This window comes from Ovis aries, chromosome 6 (genome assembly GCF_016772045.2).
Source record: "Ovis aries strain OAR_USU_Benz2616 breed Rambouillet chromosome 6, ARS-UI_Ramb_v3.0, whole genome shotgun sequence".
Lineage (NCBI taxonomy): Eukaryota > Metazoa > Chordata > Mammalia > Artiodactyla > Bovidae > Ovis > Ovis aries.
This window is the reverse complement of record NC_056059.1, coordinates 36,347,728-36,367,841: the sequence shown is the minus strand read 5'-3', so window position 1 is coordinate 36,367,841 and position 20,114 is coordinate 36,347,728. Positions and strand designations below refer to the sequence as shown.

Below are 20,114 nucleotides of genomic sequence, written 5' to 3'. Positions count from 1 at the left end.
GATTTGATTTAGGTCATACCTGAATGGTCTAGCGGTTTTCCCTGCTTTCTTCAATTTAAGTCTGAATTTGGCAATAAGGAGTTCATGATCTGAGCCACAGTCAGCTCCTGGTCTTGTTTTTGTTGACTATAAAGAGCTTCTCCATCTTTGGCTGCAAAGAATATAATCAAGCTGATTTCGGTGTTGACCATCTGGTGATGTCCACGTGTAGAGTCTTCTCTTGTGTTGTTGGAAGAGGGTGTTTGCTATGACCAGTGCATTTTCTTGGCAAAACTCTATTAGTCTTTGCCCTGCTTCGTTCTGCATTCCAAGGACAAATTTGCCTGTTACTCCAGGTGTTTCTTGAGTTCCTACTTTTGCATTCCAGTCCCCTATAATGAAAAGGACACCTTTTTTGGGTGTTAGTTCTAAAAGATCTTGTAGGTCTTCATAAAACCGTTCAACTTCAGTTTCTTCAGCATTACTGGTTGGGGCATAGACTTGGATTACTGTGATATTGAATTGTTTGCCTTGGAGACGAACAGAGATCATTGTCATTTTTGAGACTGCATCCAAGTACTGCATTTCGGACTCTTTTGTTGACCATGATGGCTACTCCATTTCTTCTGAGGGATTCCTGCCCGCAGTAGTAGACGTAATGGTCATCTGAGTTAAATTCACCCTTTCCAGTCCATTTTAGTTCGCTGATTCCTAGAATGTCGACATTCACCCTTGCCATCTCTTGTTTGACCACTTCCAATTTGCCTTGATTCATGGACCTGACATTCCAGGTTCCTATGCAACATTGCTCTTTACAGCATTGGGTCTTGCTTCTATCACCAGTCACATCCACTACTGGGTATTGTTTTTGCTTTGGCTCCATCCCTTCATTCTTTCTGGAGTTATTTCTCCACTGATCTCCAGTAGCATATTGGGCACCTAATGACCTGGGGAGTTCCTCTTTTGGTATCCTATCATTTTGCCTTTTCCTACTGTTCATGGGGTTCTCAAGGCAAGAATACTGAAGTGGCTTGCCATTCCCTTCTCCAGTGGACCACATTCTGTCAGTGGTGAGATAAATCACTGCAGATGGTGACTGCAGCCTTGAAATTAAAAGACACTTGCTCCTTGGAAAAAAGCTATTACCAACCTAGACAGCATATTAAAAAGCAGAGACATTACTTTGCCAACAAAGATCCATCTAGTCAAAGCCATGGTTTTTCCAGTAGTCATGTATGGATGTGAGAGTTGGACTATAAAGAAAGCTGAGCACTGAAGAATTGATGCTTTTGAACTGTGGCGTTGGAGAAGACTCTTGAGAGTCCCTTGGAGTGCAAGGAGATCCAACCAGTCAATCCTAAAGGAGAGCAGTCCTGCATATTCACTGGAAGGACTGATGCTGAAGCTGAAACTCTGAAACTTTGGCACCTGATGTGAAGAACTGACTCACTGGAAAAGACCCTGATGCTGGGAGGGATTGAAGGCGGGAGGAGAAGGGAATGACAGAGGATGAGATGGTTGGATGGCATCACCACCTCGATGGATGTGAGTTTGAGTAAGCTCTGGGAGTTGGTGATGGACAGGGGAGCCTGGTGTGCTGCAGTCCATGGAGTTGCAAGAGTTGAACACTACTGAGCCACTGAACTGAGAAAAATCAATTTCATAGTCATGTGCAAAGACTCTCAAAATATGCAAAAGGGAATCCTTCTACTCAAAAGTAAAAAGATAAAAAGTGTAAGGAAGGGAGGGAGGGAGGAAACTTGGTAGGTTGAAGTCTCAATACTGCATATGAAAGGTACGTCAGAAAAAACTACCTAAAAACTTGCTCTTCAGGGACTGTAGCAAAAATAAATTAAAGTTCTCTACTGGTTACAAAAAAAAATTCCAACAACTTCAGAACAAGGTCAGTGCAAAATAATTCCTGTGTTATGGTAACAGAGATTATTGTTAAATTTATCAGCCTGTTTCTTTTCAACATGACTAGAAACAAACTACCAATTGAAGTGAGAAATTTTGAAAGTCCAGTCAGCATTATAATGATAGATTTAATAAATCCATAAATTTTTTCTAAAAGAAGCAATCATATAATTACACATCAATTCAGCACATTGTCGACAGGGGCTTTCCAAATTGTTAGCTAGTTTCACTATTACATCCCCAAAGGAAAAGAACACAATGTAGAAGATAAAGAAAAAGGGGGAAACAGAAATTTGTGAGATCTACAAGCATCATTATAAAGAAAAGGGTAGGGAAAAATATATACATACACACACACACACACATATAAATTGATATATGTGAATACACACCCATATGAAACAAAGCAAAAAAGGAAAAATATGAAAAGCCAAGGAAAAGAGATAATTATCACCTATCAACACCTTTCAGAATGTTAGTGTCAGGGTTTAAGTTGAGAGATAAAATAAATATTAATAGGAAGGGCAGAGTTAGACTCTGCCACTATTTCACAAAGGAGAAAAAGATAATAATAAAGTATATTTCAAACATATCTCCAAAAGGATGACTCTTTGAAGACTGTCAATTGCACCATACCCACATTTTATTAATATATGTTTACCACACCCTTCACATAACTAAAATCAGGCTAAAAATCTGCCCAAACCGTAGTACATGCTGTGATTTATTCAATAGGATTAAATCAAAGAAAGAAAATGAACAACTGTTTAGATTCATGAAATGAGAATTTTCATGAATAGTAGTTTTGTGAATCCCCTTATAATGACAATCATAGAGATATAATGCACTCTTGCAAATATTTTACAATATCATTCTATGTGTACAAATTAATTTGGCCTTTTGCACTGTTGCTGTCTTTTAGTTTCTTTCAAAGTCTCTTAAGAAGTTAAGAGTGCAAGTATTTCCTTTTAGTCAAAAGATTTAAGAAATAATAAAATCACAGCTAGTATTGATACTTAGTGCTTAGTGCAGAGTGTGATACTTTGCAAAGCAATTTCTATTTCAGTTCATGCTTACAAAAAAACCAAAGGCAGTATGATTTAGTCTTATTTTGCATACGTGAAAGAACCTATACATAACCAGCTGGAGATTCCAGGACTGGTAGGGGGCAAACCAGAGACTGTTTCCAGAATACATAAGGTTTACCACTAAGATGTACTTCCTGTCTGATCTCTTAATTTTATTGTTTACATGCTTCTAAAACAATGTTTGAGATAACTGTAATACAGAAAGAGTTACCACTAAAACAAAGCTAAAAAGAACACAATGAATGAATAAGAGAAAGAAAAATACACGAAATTCAAAAGGCGTTAGCCATAGCAATTTAGCACAAACCAAAGCTCACAGATTTGTTTAAGCCAATGCTGAAATGGACATACCTAGTTCTTGTGTCAGATAAAAGGACGCCTAATTTCTTCCAGAAGTCATAATTTTTTCTTCTGACTAGATGGCCAGAATTTATCACGAGAATCCTTAAGTGACTGCATATCATGTGAAATATTGTCCACATCAGTTGGGCTATATATAGAGATGTTTCTCAGCAAGTTTTTAAATTCTCCCCTCTAGAAAGCCAGGCTTCCTTGGTAGCTCAGCTAGTGAAGAATCCACCTGCAATGCAGGAGATCCAGGTTCGATTCTTGGGTCAGGAAGATCCCCTGGAGAAGGGATAGGTTACCCACTCCAGTATTCATGGGCTTCCCTGGGGGCTCAGATGGTAAAGAATCCACCTGCAATGTTGGAGAGCTGGGTTCGATTCCTGGGTTGGGAAGATCCCCTGGAGAAGGGCATGGCAACCCACTCCAGTATTCTTGCCTGAGGAATCCCATGGACAGAGGAGGCTGGAGGGCTAGAGTCCATGGACTCACAGAGAGTCAGACACGACTGAGCGACTAAGGACAACCAGGAAAGCCAGTGGAAGAACAGTAAATTGTAACACTTTAAACTTATTATTGTAACTCTATTATGATTTAATAAAAAACTGAACTAAGGATCTGAATAGATGGCACTGCAAAAAAAAAAAAGATACAAATTGGTAAATAAGCTCATCAAGTGATGCTCCAATGAGCCATAAGGGAAATACAAGGCAATTCCACAACCGGATACCACTTTACATCTGCTGGGATGCTGAGAACAGAAAAGACAGTACCAAGTGTTGGTGAAGGCATGGAGACACTGGAGCCTGCTGTGGTGTGATGGTCCACGTCCCTTCATAATTCCTACGCTGAAATCCTAATGCCCAACGTGACAGCCTGAGGTGGCAAGACCTTCAGGGTGTGCTCAGGTTGTGAGGGTGGAGCTTTCACTAATAGGTTCTAATAGAAGAGACCCACAGAGATTCCCCACCCCTTCCACCAAGTGGTGACATGACAAGAAGGCGTCTGTCAGCCAGCAAGTCGGTCCTAACCAGCCATCAGGCCAAATATGCTGGCACCATGGTTCGAGACCTCTCAGCCTCCACAACTGTGAGAAATAACTTTCTGTTGTATATAAGCTCCCTGATCTGTGGTATTTGGTTATAGCAGTCTGAATAAGATTGAGTCCTCACATACTATAAGATGGTGAATTGCTTTAGAAAATGGCTCCTCAAAGGATTATACATAAAGTTACCACATGAACTAGCAGCTCCAGTCTGTGGGACACGTCAGAGAAATGAATACATATGTGCACACAAAAACTTGTACTTGGATGTTCACAACAGCATTATTCATAATAGTCCAACAGTGGAAACAAGCTAAATGCCCGTCAACCGATAGAGAGGTGCAACATAGTGTATCCACATAACAATTAGTAATAAGCTGATGTAGTGATGCACGCTACAACAGGATTAAACTTGCAAACATTTGGTTAAAGGAAAAGAAGCCAGTCACAAAGGACATATACTGTATGATTCCATTTATATGAAATACCTAGAATAGGCAAATCCATAAAGACGAGTGGTTGCCAAGGGCTGAGGAAGAGGACAGAGGGATGGAGGGAAAGGGGGCATCCTTCTTGGGTGATAAAAACTTCTAGAATTGATCAAAACTGAGTTTCAGGAACACCATCAAGAGGTGTTAATAACCATCATCTTCAAGCATCAGGGAGTCTCATGAGGTGGAACTGCAATGACTACCCAGCTGTGTTAGGGATAGCTTCAAGGTTGAACGAATTAATAATTATTAGTTAAACTTTTTCGAATCTTGGAGCCTTCAAGTATGTGTTGAAAGCTTTGAACAAGGCAAGTATGGTGTTACCTTGAGGAATGTAATTAATTTCATAGACATGAGAGAAGGATTCTCCATAACTGCAATCAAACAAGACAAAAACAAGATCACTCTTTAACTCTGCCTGAATGGAAAATCTTACCAGGAAAGAAGGGGAAAGCTATGCGACCACAAAAACGACCAAACACCCTCCTCTCCAGGTTAGCAAGAGTGACTAGCGCTTCTTCTCCAAGGACTCTCGCCAGTTCCTCTGGCTTCTGGAGTAAAAATTAAGATGCCTAATAGCCAAATGGCCTCTGCTTTCTAACAGCACCCGTCCAAAAACAAACCCTTCAATTCCTTTAAACCTCTCTAAAAATCACCTTACCCAAATCCTATAATAAGCTCTACCTGAGTCCCTCTTTTCTGAGACTCTCTGTTCAGTAGTAAGCCCAAATGGGCAAAGATATGTTTCTGATGGTATTTGGTTGATTAGAATCAACATATCTAAAATATTTAGCTTCCGCTTCCGACGCGCGGCCGCTGGAGCCGGTGTATGTGCGGCAATAACATGTCGGCTCCGCTGCCCGCCATCGTGCCTGCCGCCCGGAAGGCCACCGCCGCGGTGATCTTCCTTCATGGATTGGGAGACACAGGGCATGGATGGGCCGAAGCCTTTGCCGGGATCAGAAGCTCCCACATCAAATACATCTGCCCGCATGCGCCGGTTATGCCTGTAACATTAAACATGAACATGGCCATGCCATCATGGTTTGACATTATTGGGCTTTCACCAGATTCACTGGAGGATGAAACTGGAATTAAACAGGCAGCAGAAAATGTAAAAGCTTTGATAGATCAAGAGGTGAAGAATGGCATTCCTTCTAACAGAATTATTTTGGGAGGATTTTCTCAGGGAGGAGCTTTATCTCTGTACACGGCTCTGACCACACAGCAGAAGCTGGCCGGGGTCACCGCTCTCAGCTGCTGGCTGCCACTGCGGGCTTCGTTTCCACAGGGCCCTATTGGTGGTGTGAACAGAGACATTTCTATTCTTCAGTGCCACGGGGACCTGGATCCTCTAGTCCCCCTGATGTTTGGTTCTCTCACTGCTGAGAAGCTGAAGACATTGGTGAATCCAGCCAATGTGACCTTCAGAACCTACGCAGGCATGATGCACAGTTCATGTCAACAGGAAATGATGGACATCAAGCAGTTCATTGATAAGCTCCTACCTCCCATTGACTGACACCGCCAAGAGGCCTTGTGTAGAAGTGCACACCAGCATCGTCCAGTGGAGCACACACTTCTTCCTGTGCCCGACCTTGAAACCTCTAATGTTTGCAGTGTTAAAACGTTTTGCAAATATACACCAATGACACAGACTAAATAAATCTCCTCGTGGGAAATGTATGATCTTTGACATTTCTCTATATGTATTTGTATATGATCCAGGATACACTAGTATTAAAATAGATGAAGCAGCCAGCTTCTTTCTCCCAAATGTAATTCAGCAAAATCATAAAATACTGCAACCGGACTTTTTTTTACTAGATCACTTGAAAATTACTAGTATGCTTAATGAAAACTTGTTCAGGTGTAAATGAGGATTTAAGACATAAAGGGTTTATACGTGCTGTGACTTAGGACTATGGTCATATCCCCAAATTACATAGTCACCATGCAGTATCCATATTTTTATATATGTGTTCTTATATACTTAATGATTATAATATTAAGAATGAGGTGTTATTACATTATTTCTTATAAGAGGGATAATGCTTCTAAGTGTCCATAAAGAGTAATATTGCTCTCTAGAATTAATGGCCCTTTTATTTTGGGGACCAGGTTTTTCTTTGCTGAATATGATTTCTGTTCTATTTAATATTCTTTTTTCCTCTCTAGAAATATGTTCTTTCTTTTTATGCTTCATAACAGACCAAATATTGCCTCCTTGCCATAGACACTTGCAGTCAATATATGCTGTAATTTGACATTCTGAATCACAGAAGAGGTGGAGTAAAAATGTATTGATACTTATAGAAAGAAACCTGACTTCCCTTCAGAGTTTGTACACTACTTCCTAAACTGGAGTTTAGTCCACATTTTGGACCTTCAGAGTTACTAGAATCTTCAGTGCAGGAAATGAAAATAATTCTGTGGTTGTATTTTCCTGTAATTAACTGAAAGAATAGTTAGTTCATATTCTAGTATGTTCTGGAATATTTAAAACTGATCTTAAAAACTGTAATCTCTAAGATGATTTGCTCTAAGGTGATTCTCCTCATAGCATAGAATTTACTTATTCTGCACGTTTGAAACCGACTGCTGTAGGAAATGAGCAATCATTTCAAAAATTTTGCTTTATTCTTCTCTGTCAACAGACTCATTTAAAATTTTCACTGTAGTCAAATGATATTTTTAAGTTAGCTTTTGTGCAAATGTAAAAATAGCAATTATTTGATTTTAAATAATCAGATTTTTCAATCGGTTAAAATTACTTGAAAATAAATTTATGGGTAACAAAAGTTAGTCAGAACTCAATACATGTGGTGTAGTTACCACACAGTTTAATACATACCAAAAATGTACACTTGATATTTCTGAGTTGGTCGTTTTTCTGCTGTATTCCAGCTGACTAGGACAGTGTTAGGATGGCATCTTCATAAATGGGTGCTATTTGATGATGGAAGTGACTTGGTATGGACTACATAGAGCATGTGAATAATGAAGCCATATGTTTATGTCTGGATTCACAGTTTTTAAACAATCATTTACTAAGTCATTCTGCTTTACCTTGAAGAATATAAACTGTTGTTTCACTGACACAAATCAGCAAGATCTAACTTATGGCAAGAAATAGTCCATTGAAATACTGTGCTATAACGTGGGAAAATGTAAATCTTTTTCACGGTTTCTATCAATGTGAAATAAAATTGAATTCTGAAAAAAAATAAAATAAAATAAAATAAAATATTTATAATGTGTTAATAAACACATGTATATAATTTACTGAAATTCTTACTGAAATATGCATACACACACACATTACGTATATAATAATTACACTGATAAAAGAGGGCGGATACACACCACAATATTAAGTGTGGTTATTTCTGAATATTGGTATGACTGTTTCCCTTTTTGTTTTTCTGCATTTTATATTTTCCTTCAAATATTGCATATAATTTAAGAAGGCAGGAGGGGAACAGAAAAGAAAAACTCTCCCAAAAGAATGTTTTAAGAGAGGAATCTCATTCACAGTGGTTGTCAATGTATAAGGCTTTCAATCGTTAGCCTATTACAAACACTTGTGATGCTCACTGAAAATAAGGATTCCTGAGCTTCATCCTTGGAGTGGGGGCCAGAATTTATAAGTCACACACCAGGTGATTCTCATCCATAAGGTCTGAGGAACCTTGAAAAACTCAGCTTTGGGGACAAAGTAGAACTTGAAAGATGTACAGATTAACAGAAGGAGGAGAAGACTACATAGGCTAAAGAAGGAGAATGAGGAGCCTGAAACCATGAAGCTTCATTTGCCATGGAGAGGGAGAGGGAGGCACCAGACGCTCTCAGTAAACCTGATTTTGATCCACGTGACAAAACTGTGGGCTCCTTTACAAACAGCTGGACACTGGGGAAGTTTGGAAACATAAGGTGGGCAGTATATAATTTCACTCAAATTCCCCACCCACATTGTTGACATCAATCAGCAATTCACTGGTTCTTCAATTTATATCCACCTGCTTTCCTAACTTTTAACATTTCCACCAGCAATCTTCCCTCTTCTGACCCTATTAAATCTTTTGTACCCTCCCAGGAAATCATTCTCGTATCGGTGCCTATACTGCCTATCAGCTGAAAATCTACCGCCAGCCAACAAAAAAACATGGGAAACAAAATTAAGTTTAAAAGCCCCTTGAAAGTGGAAGTCGCTCAGTCATGTCCGACTCTTTGTGACCCCATGCCTATATAGTCTATGGAATTCTCTAGGCCAGAATACTGGAGTGGGTAGCCTTTCCCTTCTCCAGATGATCTGGCCAACCCAGGGATTGAACCCAGGTCTCCCGCATTGCAGGTAGATTCTTTACCAGCTGAGTCACAAGGGAAGCCACAAAAGCCTACTGAGCATCTATACAACACAAGAGTATAAGTCACCTTTCAAGATCATAACCTTTTCTTTTTTTTTTTTATTTTTAGTTTTTTATTTTTTAAATTTTAAAATCTTTAATTCTTACATGCATTCCCAAACATGAACCCCCCTCCCACCTCCCTCCCCACAACATCCCTCTGGGTCATCCCCATGCACCAGCCCCAAGCATGCTGCATCCTGCGTCAGACATAGACTAGCGATTCAATTCACATGATAGTATACATGTTAGAATGTCATTCTCCCAAATCATCCCACCCTCTCCCTCTCCCTCTGAGTCCAAAAGTCCGTTATACACATCTGTGTCTCTTTCCCTGTCTTGCATACAGGGTCGTCATTGCCATCTTCCTAAATTCCATATATATGTGTTAGTATACTGTATTGGTGTTTTTCTTTCTGGCTTACTTCACTCTGTATAATCGGCTCCAGTTTCATCCATCTCATCAGAACTGATTCAAATGAATTCTTTTTAATGGCTGAGTAATACTCCATTGTGTATATGTAGCACAGCTTTCTTATCCATTCATCTGCTGAAAACCACAATGAGGTACCACTTCACACCAGTCAGAATGGCTGCGATCCAAAAATCTGCAAGCAATAAATGCTGGAGAGGGTGTGGAGAAAAGGGAACCCTCCTACACTGTTGGTGGGAATGCAAACTAGTACAGCCACTATGGAGAACAGTGTGGAGATTCCTTAAAAAATTGCAAATAGAACTACCTTATGACCCAGCAATCCCACTGCTGGGCATACACACTGAGGAAACCAGAATTGAAAGAGACACATGTACCCCAATGTTCATCGCAGCACTGTTTATAATAGCCAGGACATGGAAACAACCTAGATGTCCTTTTCTTTTTTTTAAGGAAAAGGACTTTCCGATGAGCAATCTGACCTCACACTGTGTCAAGAAATTTAAGTGGGAAAGTGTTCCCACCTTTAACTATTTAAAAGAAAACGTTTATAATCAAAATGAATAATTTAAGCTTTTGTCTAAAATATACAGTAAAATAACTTTATAGCTAAAAGAGACTTCAAAGTACAAACTTTCATTTTATTGATGACTGCTTCTTCAATGAACGACTCTAGCCTGTTCCTCTGGCTTTTGGGGTAAAAATGAAGATGTCTAATAGCCAAATTGCCTCTGCTTTCTCACAGCACCCAACCAAGAACAGATCCTTCGCTTTCTTTAAACGTCTCTAAAAATCATCTTACCCAAATCCTATAATAGGCTCTACCTGACTCCCAGCTTGAGCTTGTTTCACAGCTTGTTAGCACTAAAACATACCCCTAAATTATTTTTTAGCTGAAAATTCCCCTTAATATTTTATGTCCCTTAAAATAGGTAACAGTACATTTTTTCTTTAAGTGACAGATTTCCCATTGGCAGTAAAATTTTCAATTAACAGAGAAATACTACTTGATATTAAATCAGTTTAATACACATGGAAGGATGTTAACATGTCCTCATCCTAAGCTTACTGGAGTAGTTAATTTCAGGTATCAAACAAAAACTTCCAAGTGCACAAGGTTAGTGATGAACTAAATGGAAACCTAAAATGCAGTTTCTATAAAATCAAGAATTTACTCTAGAGGTTTCCTATTCCACTGCAATACTATTATGCATAAAGAATAAATTTAGGGCTTGTAAATGGTCAGAAACATAAGCCACTTTCAGGTGACTTGGAGTAGTTTTAAGAAAAGCCACATTCCATAAACCAAATGCTGTGTCTGATGAACTCAGTTGCACACTTAGGCACTCTCAAGCAAGAATGCCTTTTTGGTAGGTTATTGTCAAAAGTTTCATTTTAATAAACTGAGACTTTAATTTTTCAAAGAAAAAAAAACCACCAGTATACTTTCCTCTTTTCATGTGTTTGAGTTAATACTTCAATTGTGATAGTGTGGGCAGAACACACTTCAAAGTCAGATTAACCTCCATTCAACAACCTACATTTGATACATTCATATATTTCTTTAGGCTTTGCATCCTTGTACATAAAACAGAGGTAACACAAACTTTACTATTAGAAGTACTATCAGAAGGATTTAGGAGAGACTGCATATATGCAGAAGGAAGAAATACTGGTGGCAAAATTCCACAAGGAGTGACGTGTCTTTTGATTAGAGTAAGGGACAACTGGAAAACAGATACAGAATATAAAATTGCTCTGTGTAATGAAGAAGAACTGATTTCACAGGTGGCTGAGAGCGAAGGACAGAAGGGACCCTGAGGCAGAGAAACGCTGGAGAGAAAAGGGAAGGACGACACAGCAAGACAGAGCAAGGCTGTGACACCCAATGGAAAGAAGTGGCAGTAAGAAGGTCCCTGTGGCCAGCCAGTCGCTTAATAAAACAAGGCTAGCATGCTTTCTATTTTAAGGTCTCCCTACTCTTATAGCTAATGTATTGATGTATCTGCTGCAATTAGTGGCCCTTCCCCCCAACAAAAAGGAACAAGTCTTTTGGATGAAAAAAATCTTGTCTAAAGCTGTCTTGGGCAGACAAGGGTCTCCTATGAAGTAGTGTTTTGAGGAAAACAAGAAATGTGGGCTATGTTCCAAGTTTGAACTTACACAAGGTGATGAAAAGGGAACAGTTATGAGAGATAAGAAACCAGCAAGCTGGAGAATTCAGCAGAAACAGAGAAGATCGGAGAGGTGTCTGGAAGGAAATGAAACCCCAGAGATAGAGGGGGATAGAGGTAAAAGGCAGAGTTCATTTTATTTGAATATTATGGGACCAGTAGGCTGTGAGGGGGAAAAACCAGCCTAACTTCTGGCTACATGTAATGTCAGCTCCCTTTCCTTCTGAGGAATGAATAACGTTTCATACCTCAGATACACCTGTTTTCGGAAACTCTTCTTATAACTATCACTGGAGAAGGGAATGACAACCCACTCCAGCACTCTTCCCTGGGGGATCCCATGGACAGAGAAACCTGGCAAGGCTACAGTCTAGTCCATGGGGTCGCAAGAGTCGGACACGACTTAGTGATTAAAACACCTCCACCACAACTATCACAGAAAAGAGGCTAACTTTTTAAAATGATACTGAACTAGCACGATGTTTCATTTTAGGAGGGGGAGGAAAAGCAGACATTTGTCAAAAACCACTTACAACTTCAGTATAACTAGGAGATCAAAGATTCTCCAACATGTCAGATGGGGCAAAGCTGTGATTTTGAGGAAGGAAAATGAGCAGTTTGGGCGAGGAAGTCAGATAGTTAGAAGCCTTAAAATCATCTCCGCAGTAAGACCGCTCAGGTCAGATCCCTTTTGAAATATTCTGGCAACAAAGTGGCCTTTGCAAATAAATGACTAATTACTATGCTACTTTATGTTAACGAAAAAGATTAGACATTTATGTTCAGAAATTCGAGAGGCTTAACTAAAAGACTCTTGCATTTTTTTCAAATTGTACAAACATAGAGTAATAAAGGACAGACTACAGGCGTGCTCTCGGTAAACAGGTGCTGCAGCACTGTGTAGCTGCTCACTTCTCTAGGGAAGGCTACCGGCCCTGCGGGGAAGCGAGTCCGGCAAGGCACGGTCCCTCGCAGCGGTTATAACGGCACAGGTGCCCGCAACTGATCCATTTAAAACGCCCAAATAGAAACGAAGTGTATCTCGGATTCAAACCAACCAAGGGAGTCTTTGTTAATTGCAATTCCCTCACTACTACCTAGAAGCAGAGAGAGTGAAGGGAGCGGCATGAAATTCACAAGGGAGCTTCCCACAGGCTCTCGCGTCTCCCAAGCTGCGTCAGCTTCGCACAGAGTCGCTTCTACAGAGACTGAGCACCCACGAGCAACCCAGCAGGAAGGGGAACCGACACGCAGTTTGACCGCCCTCGGCGGCGGCCCCACCCCTCCGGGGCTCGCTCGGATGCATGTTGCCGAGCTAAGCCCTACGTCCTCGCCTGACCCCTTTCCCCACGGGGAGCCAGCCTCCCTGCCTTCGGCCAGCAGCCGCGTCCCCCCGCTTATACCTTGACTCGGGATTCTTGCTCCGGCTCGTCCTGTCCTGGCGGGCAGGCTGGGGACTCCCGGGAGTCCGCTGCGAGGCGCGGACGCCCGGGCAGCTATTTGTAAACAAGCTCCACGTGCGCTCGCCCTGCCCCATTCGCATCCCGCTCAAGGCACCCGAGGCGGCGCAGCTTTCCCGCGAGCCCTCCGAGGGTGCGATTTTTATTCCCCGTAAGAGTGGGGGGAAGCCTCGCCCACAGAGCCGGGACACTGGGAAAAGGGCTAAGACAAGGTGAGCTTGCACCGCTCCCTGCTGGCGGGCGAAGCAGTCTGCAGGTTGGAGCAGCCCGGCCCTTAGCAGAAGCCACGCGACGCCCTGAGACTCCAAGGAGGTTGGGCCCGCCTCCTCCCACCCGCTCGCCCGAGACCCCGCCCCCTGAGACCCCGCCCCCGGGCCGCGCGCGCTCGCTCGCGCAGGCCCCGCCCCCTCGCCGACACAACGTTCCTGCGGGGGCGCGCGCGTGCCCCCTAATCCCCCGCCTTCCGGCTCCGGCGGCGACGCTCGCTGCTTGCCGCCGCCGCGCTGCCGGTGTCAGCCTCCCTCGGGAGACTCCATTTGCTCCCAGATTGGTCTGGTCTCAGGCGGAGAGCGATGCCCCCGGCCCGCGGACTGGTGTCCCCCGGGCCAAGCGCCTTCTCCCTCGCTGGCTGGCTTCGGTGGTGACATCCTGGTTGCTGGCGACCACGGAGGAATCCGGGCTCCCTCTCCATGAGCAAAGACGTCCCGCGTTTCTGCGGGGAAAGGCCCTCGCTAACACGGCTGCTCTCTGACCTCTTAATTTCAGGAGGTAGGCAATTCAGGTCCCGCTCCTTGACACTGTGTGTGTAATGCCCCAAAGCAGTGTTTGTTGTATTTAGCCATCACATTCGTAGGAGGCGTTAATTTTCTCAACACAGTTGCAGGATAGGTGTGGGTAATGCCACAGACCCTGATATTGAACGAAAAATGTTTTTGGTATTTTCCTTTAGGTTTTCGGAGACTTGGAGTGCCTATACAGCCCCCGACAGGAACTGCTTCTGTTGGCCCATCGAGGATCATCTTTCACCAGGATTATCGTAACATCTTCACTGAGCCTTCCACCCCATACTCTCTACCATGAGTCCTGGTTTCTGCCAATGAAGTTTTTTTTTTTTTTTTTAATGCTTTCTATTTTAATCATGTGACACCACTTCTGGTCAGCCTTTTCCCTTTTCAGTTGCCAAACACATTAGGTAGAAGTTTGTGTCCTGTTAAAGTACAGAGTTTCTTGCTTGTCCACTCTCAGCCTTGTTTGCACTGCTCACTTCTGTTCAGCTTGCCTTCTCCTGCTTGCCTATGATTTCCATAATCACTGTCTTGCGTAACCTGTAGCAGTCCTTGCCCCGGGAGGCAGCATTCCATACAGTGCACTGCCTGACAAGGACAGCAGTCAGGGGGTGAGTTTTCCCATTATAATTTCTTATTAAGTTTGCAAGTCCTGTCTTAAAAACTTTGTTCCCTAGCACATTTCTCCAAATTCGTCCACCAGTGTCTTAGTTCCTTTAACATAGAGCCTCACCCATAGGATGGCAAAAACAATTAGGTACACAATACGACTGTTTTAGAGACCTTGCTGATACAGTATGGCTTGTCATCACCATTGAGATCACAGTTCATGAAAAGATCGTAAACTTAGGAGAAGCAAGATAGAAGATAGGATTAATTGGAGCTAGTCTTTGTTGTTTTAAGTTTGTAAATTTTAAAAGAGCAAACTGAAGAGAATCACATAGGCTTGGCCTGGAAATTGGCCAACACACTGTCCATCTAGGTCCTAGTGGGGCAGGAAAGGGATCTTAAAACACCATTTTTTAAAATCTCATTGTGTCCAAATCTAACTTGTGAAAGATCTTGTTGTAGTAATCCTCTTAAAATATTAGATACAATGTTGGGGAAACGAAAGCGTGTGGTGTTGACAATTAAGGACAAGCTTGACATTATTAAGAAATTGGAGGAGGGCATCTCTTTCAAAAAGCTTTCTGTGGTGTATGGAATTGGTGAATCCACAGTTCGTGATATTAAAAAGAACAAAGAAAGGATAATAAACTATGCCAACAGTTCAGATCCTACAAGTGGGATATCCAAACGTAAATCTATGAAGTCGTCTACATATGAAGAACTTGACAGAGTCATGATAGAGTGGTTTAACCAACAGAAAACAGATGGAATTCCAGTGTCAGGAACGATTTGTGCAAAACAAGCCAAGTTCTTTTTTGATGCTCTGGGGATGGAAGGTGATTTTAATGCATCCTCTGGCTGGCTGACTCGATTCAAGCAGCGCCATGGTATTCCAAAGGCAGCTGGTAAAGGAACAAAATTAAAAGGAGATGAAACTGCTGCCAGTGAGTTTTGTGGTAACTTTCAGGCATTTGTTGAGAGAGAGAATCTACAACCAGAACAAATTTATGGTGCTGATCAAACTGGATTGTTCTGGAAATGTCTACCATCAAGGACATTAGCTCTTGAAACTGAGCAGAGTTCTGGTTATAGATCAAGCCGAGAGAGAATCATCATTATGTGTTGTGCAAATGCCACTGGTTTACACAAACTTAATCTTTGTGTTGTGGGAAAAGCAAAAAAACCTCGTGCATTCAAAGGAGCTGACCTTTCAAACCTTCCTGTCACTTATTTCAGTCAAAAAAGTGCGTGGATAGAACATTCTGTTTTCAGACAGTGGTTTGAAAAATACTTTGTGCCACAGGTACAGAAGCATTTGAAATCCAAGGGGCTTCTAGAAAAAGCAGTGCTCCTTTTGGACTTTCCTCCAGCACATCCAAATGAAGAATTGTTGAGTTCAAATGATGGCAGAATAATTGTGAAATATTTACCACCAAATGTCACAAGTCTCATTCAACCTATGAGCCAAGGAGTTCTAGCCACAGTAAAAAGATACTACCGAGCAGGACTTCTCCAGAAATACATGGATGAAGGAATTGACCCCAGAATGTTCTGGAAGAACTTGACAGTGTTAGATGCAATTTATGAAGTGTCGAGAGCTTGGAACATGATAAAGTCAAGTACCATAACCAAAGCGTGGAAAAAACTTTTCCCTGGCACTGAAGAGAATTCAGGCATGAACATTGATGAAGGAGCCATTTTAGCAGCTAACTTAGCAACAGTTTTACAGAACACAGAAGACTGTGAACATGTTGACCTTGAAAATATTGATCAGTGGTTTGACTCTCGGAGTAATGATTCAAGCTGTCAGGTCCTAACTGACAGTGAAGGTGTGGAGGACCAGGCCAGGCCTGCTGAGACCAAGCCTTCCAGTAAGACTAGAAAAACAGAACTGAATCCAGAGAAGCATATTAGCCATAAAGCTGCACTTGAATGGACCGAAAATTTACTAGATTATTTAGAACAACAAGATGACATGCTTCTGTCTGATAAACTGGTATTGCGAAGGCTTCGAACCATAATAAGAAGAAAACAGAAGATCCAGAATAACAAAAGTCATCAATAAGGCTCTTAAGAGTTTCCATGTATTTGCATCTTTGTGACTTTATCTGCAGTGGAACTTAATTTCTTATTTGAAGTGCTGTGGATTTCAAAGCCAAATGCATTTTATAAATGACTTTAGAATTAGATGCCATTTTGGATTACATAAATTACTGCACTTGAATGTCGATTCTGGGAAGTTGACATGTACCTTGTTTGTCTACTGTTCCTAATCTGTATTGTACTAATTTAGATCATAAGGTACCTGAGGCCAGGGTGCCTGTGTCTGTTTTATGCCTGAATGTCATTGTCTAATAGAGGACCTCTCACACTATAGGCAATCAATAAATCTTTCCTAAATTGAATTTTTATGACTTTCTCTGAACTTCAGTTTCCAAACTGAAATACGTTGTGTGTGTGTGTGGGGGGTAAGTTTCCATGTCTATGGTTTTTTTCTACCTGCTGAAAATTGTAGAACTCAGCAAAGATTATACTTGAAGTACATGTATTTCACTATGAAAGCAGAGAACTTAAGGGAAATAGTTTAAAGCCTGAAATATGGCATTCTGTACCGACAGTATTTGGACAGCCAGCAGTTCAGATTGGCTGTCTCTGAATGTAATGAGGGAAGAAGAAAATCAGGTTAAAACATCCTCAGGGAAAGGGCTTGCACTTCACGTTTATTTCATGTGACAGTGGGGAGAGTTCCTTCATAGTTGTGGAAAGCATGCCATCACTCTTCCAGAAAAATAGATTTCATTTTCCAAATCATTGCTGTTAGGAGAGAGTGAGGGTTAAATTGTATTAGCTGTCATTTTGATCCTTTATTAGTAGAGATATGTCAGTAGTTTTTAATAAGCTATTTGATACAACACTTTAAAGCTTCCCAGTACATCATTTGCATTCCCCATAAGAATTAATACTGGGAATATAAGCAAACATCGCATTTGTGGGACCATCACATGAACAATGGATTGACATTAAATCAAACCTGAGAAACAGCTTACACTGCTGAGGGACTATGAGCAAGTTACTTAACCCATCTGTAAAACAGGAATAATACCTGCCTGCAGGAGTTTTTGTGAGGAGTACATGAGTTAATAAATGGATTTTAAAGTCATAGAGACTTAGAAAAGAACCTGGCTCAGAATAAGTTCTCGGAGTGTTAGCTACTGTTACTGAGTTGCAGAAATAATGAGTTTCAGAAGTGTGCTCAGTGGATCCCTTATGTAGCTACATTTTATTATTATTATTATTTTTTTAATTTTATTTTTACTTTATTTTTCTTTACAATACTGTATTGGTTTTGCCATACATTGATTTGATGCTCGTATACACTCGTGGCGGATTCATGTCAATGTAGCTACATTTTAAAGGGAGGTGAGTTAAAGAGATGCAAGTGACTAGATTCAGGTGAAATACAATCATAAATGTATTTCAGTGAAAACTGGAAGGTTAATCCAATTTAGAAGTCATTTCCTGACCATCTACTGCTAGGCACAATGGGGTATGCAGGCATATTTAAGACATCTTAGTTTGAATTATAAAAGGAAATGGGAATGGAATTATAGTTTCTTTGCTCCAGGCCTGCTAATAACATACATAGTGGCTTTGTTCATAGAATCTGTTACTAATATTGGCCTCGTTCACTGAAGTAATAAAATATCTCTAAAGCAGATAAAATAGCAGTTAGCAGAAGACTTAAAATATCAAACTAAACTAACAGATCAGTAGAACATCAGAGCAAAAGAAATGTCACAGGAGACTTTACAGTAATCAGGTTCAGCCATGTGTAGGGAGGTTTGTTGTGATTGATTTGAGATTTTAGAAGTTCTGACAGTCCGTCATGAGGATTGTTAGAGCTCAGAATTCTGCCTTTTGACAAAGCAGAAATTTTAAGTTCGAGAGAAGCCTTTTCAGAAAACCTCTAAGAAGATATTTTCTTTGAGAGAATTCATACATTATTATTAATACATATTTCATCTTCTAAAAAGGCCTGAGGAAATGAAACTTTATGTAGATAAGCCCTGAAGCTGTTTGTCTTCGTGGAGGTGAACAGATTCTGAAACCTGGAAATGACATGTTTGAATACTGCTTTGCATTTTTCACACACACAGCTTTTTTGCTAACAAAAACTTCTCAAACTTCTTTCAGTCGCGACATTGAAATGGTTTAATTCTGTTTTATCATAATAATGATATAAATGGTACATTCTAATTCCATAATTAATTGTAATTCAAAAAAGTTTTTCCTTTAGCAGGTATTGTATTAATTATATTCTCTAGGACAACACATTGTGTTATCTTGGTTCACCCCTTGCTCCTAATATGTATCCTAGTTTAAGAAGCCCAGAAATAATGTGCTCTCATTTGACTTTGTGCTCTGTAAACAAAAATATCCACAAATTTATTTTTAAATAAATTTATAAATGGAAGTTGATATATTTTCCATTTATAAAAGTGCTTATTTTTTTAGAGGATTTGTAAGACTAACAGAACTCAGACCAAATGGAAAGTGTCTGGCAACTGTGAGTATACTTTAAAAAAAATTGTGTAGTGGTAATATTTACTATTTCATAATTCAATTTCAGAGAATAATATAGGAGTTGACGGGAAACCTTTGAGTGCTCGGTAAATATAATAGAGTTGGCAAGACCCAGATCAGTGCCACAGTCAATTCAAGCAGAATTATAGGATTATAATGGCACTCTTGTTCTGGGATTCTTTTTTGTTTTCAATCTAGCTTCAGACTGAACTCTCTGGTCACTTCATTATGCATTTCCCGACTTAGTAAGATCATGGACTAAGTGGCACAGCAGACATGAAGCTGCTGCTGCTGCTGCTGCTGCTGCTAAGTCGCTTCAGTCGTGTCCAACTCTGTGCGGCCCCATAGATGGCAGCCCACCAGGCTCCGCCGTCCCTGGGATTCTCCAGGCAAGAACACTGGAGTGGGTTGCCATTTCCTTCTCCAGTGCATGCAAGTGGAAAGTGAAAGTGTAGTCGCTCAGTCGTGTCCGACTCTTCGCGACCCCATGGACTGTAGCTTACCAGGCTTCTCTGTCCATGGGATTTTCCAGGCAAGAGTACTGGAGCGGGGTGCCATTGCCTTCTCCAGACATGAAGCAGGGCACAGCTATTTAGGTCATGATCTCAGAGACCCTCTGCCTCCAGTGCTGTGGCCAGAGCCACACAACATACTACAAATCAAAGCTAGGACCTGCATTCCAAATTTAGCCTGCCTTCAGGAGTACTAGGTCCACTTACTAATACTTTCACAAAGTTGACCTTTTCTCATTTAAACATATGCTTTAGCTCCATCCTAAGCAAAATCATAGGTCTTATG

At 40.9% G+C, this 20,114-nt stretch overlaps 3 protein-coding genes across 3 annotated transcripts in view; 2 read left to right on the top strand and 1 right to left on the bottom strand.

The window, feature by feature from the left end:
* FAM13A (family with sequence similarity 13 member A) overlaps window positions 1-13,530 on the bottom strand; it is a 340,765-nt gene extending 327,235 nt beyond the window's left edge. Inside the window, exon 1 of the mRNA XM_060416890.1 lies at window positions 13,282-13,530. The gene's annotated coding sequence lies outside the window, so the exon portion shown is untranslated. The remainder of the gene's footprint in view (window positions 1-13,281) is intronic.
* LOC114115289 (acyl-protein thioesterase 1) lies at window positions 5,670-8,112 on the top strand. The gene has a single exon (XM_027970878.3). The coding sequence runs from the start codon at window positions 5,695-5,697 to the stop codon at window positions 6,385-6,387; it is 693 nt and encodes a 230-aa protein (XP_027826679.1). The 5' UTR covers window positions 5,670-5,694; the 3' UTR covers window positions 6,388-8,112.
* A 258-nt stretch (window positions 13,531-13,788) lies between the features above and the next one.
* Window positions 13,789-17,137, top strand: TIGD2 (tigger transposable element derived 2). Its single transcript, XM_015096404.3, has 2 exons — window positions 13,789-14,106; window positions 14,288-17,137. Exon 2 carries the CDS (start codon window positions 15,220-15,222, stop codon window positions 16,795-16,797), a length of 1,578 nt encoding a protein of 525 aa, XP_014951890.1. The 5' UTR covers window positions 13,789-14,106; window positions 14,288-15,219; the 3' UTR covers window positions 16,798-17,137.
* Window positions 17,138-20,114: the final 2,977 nt, after the last annotated feature.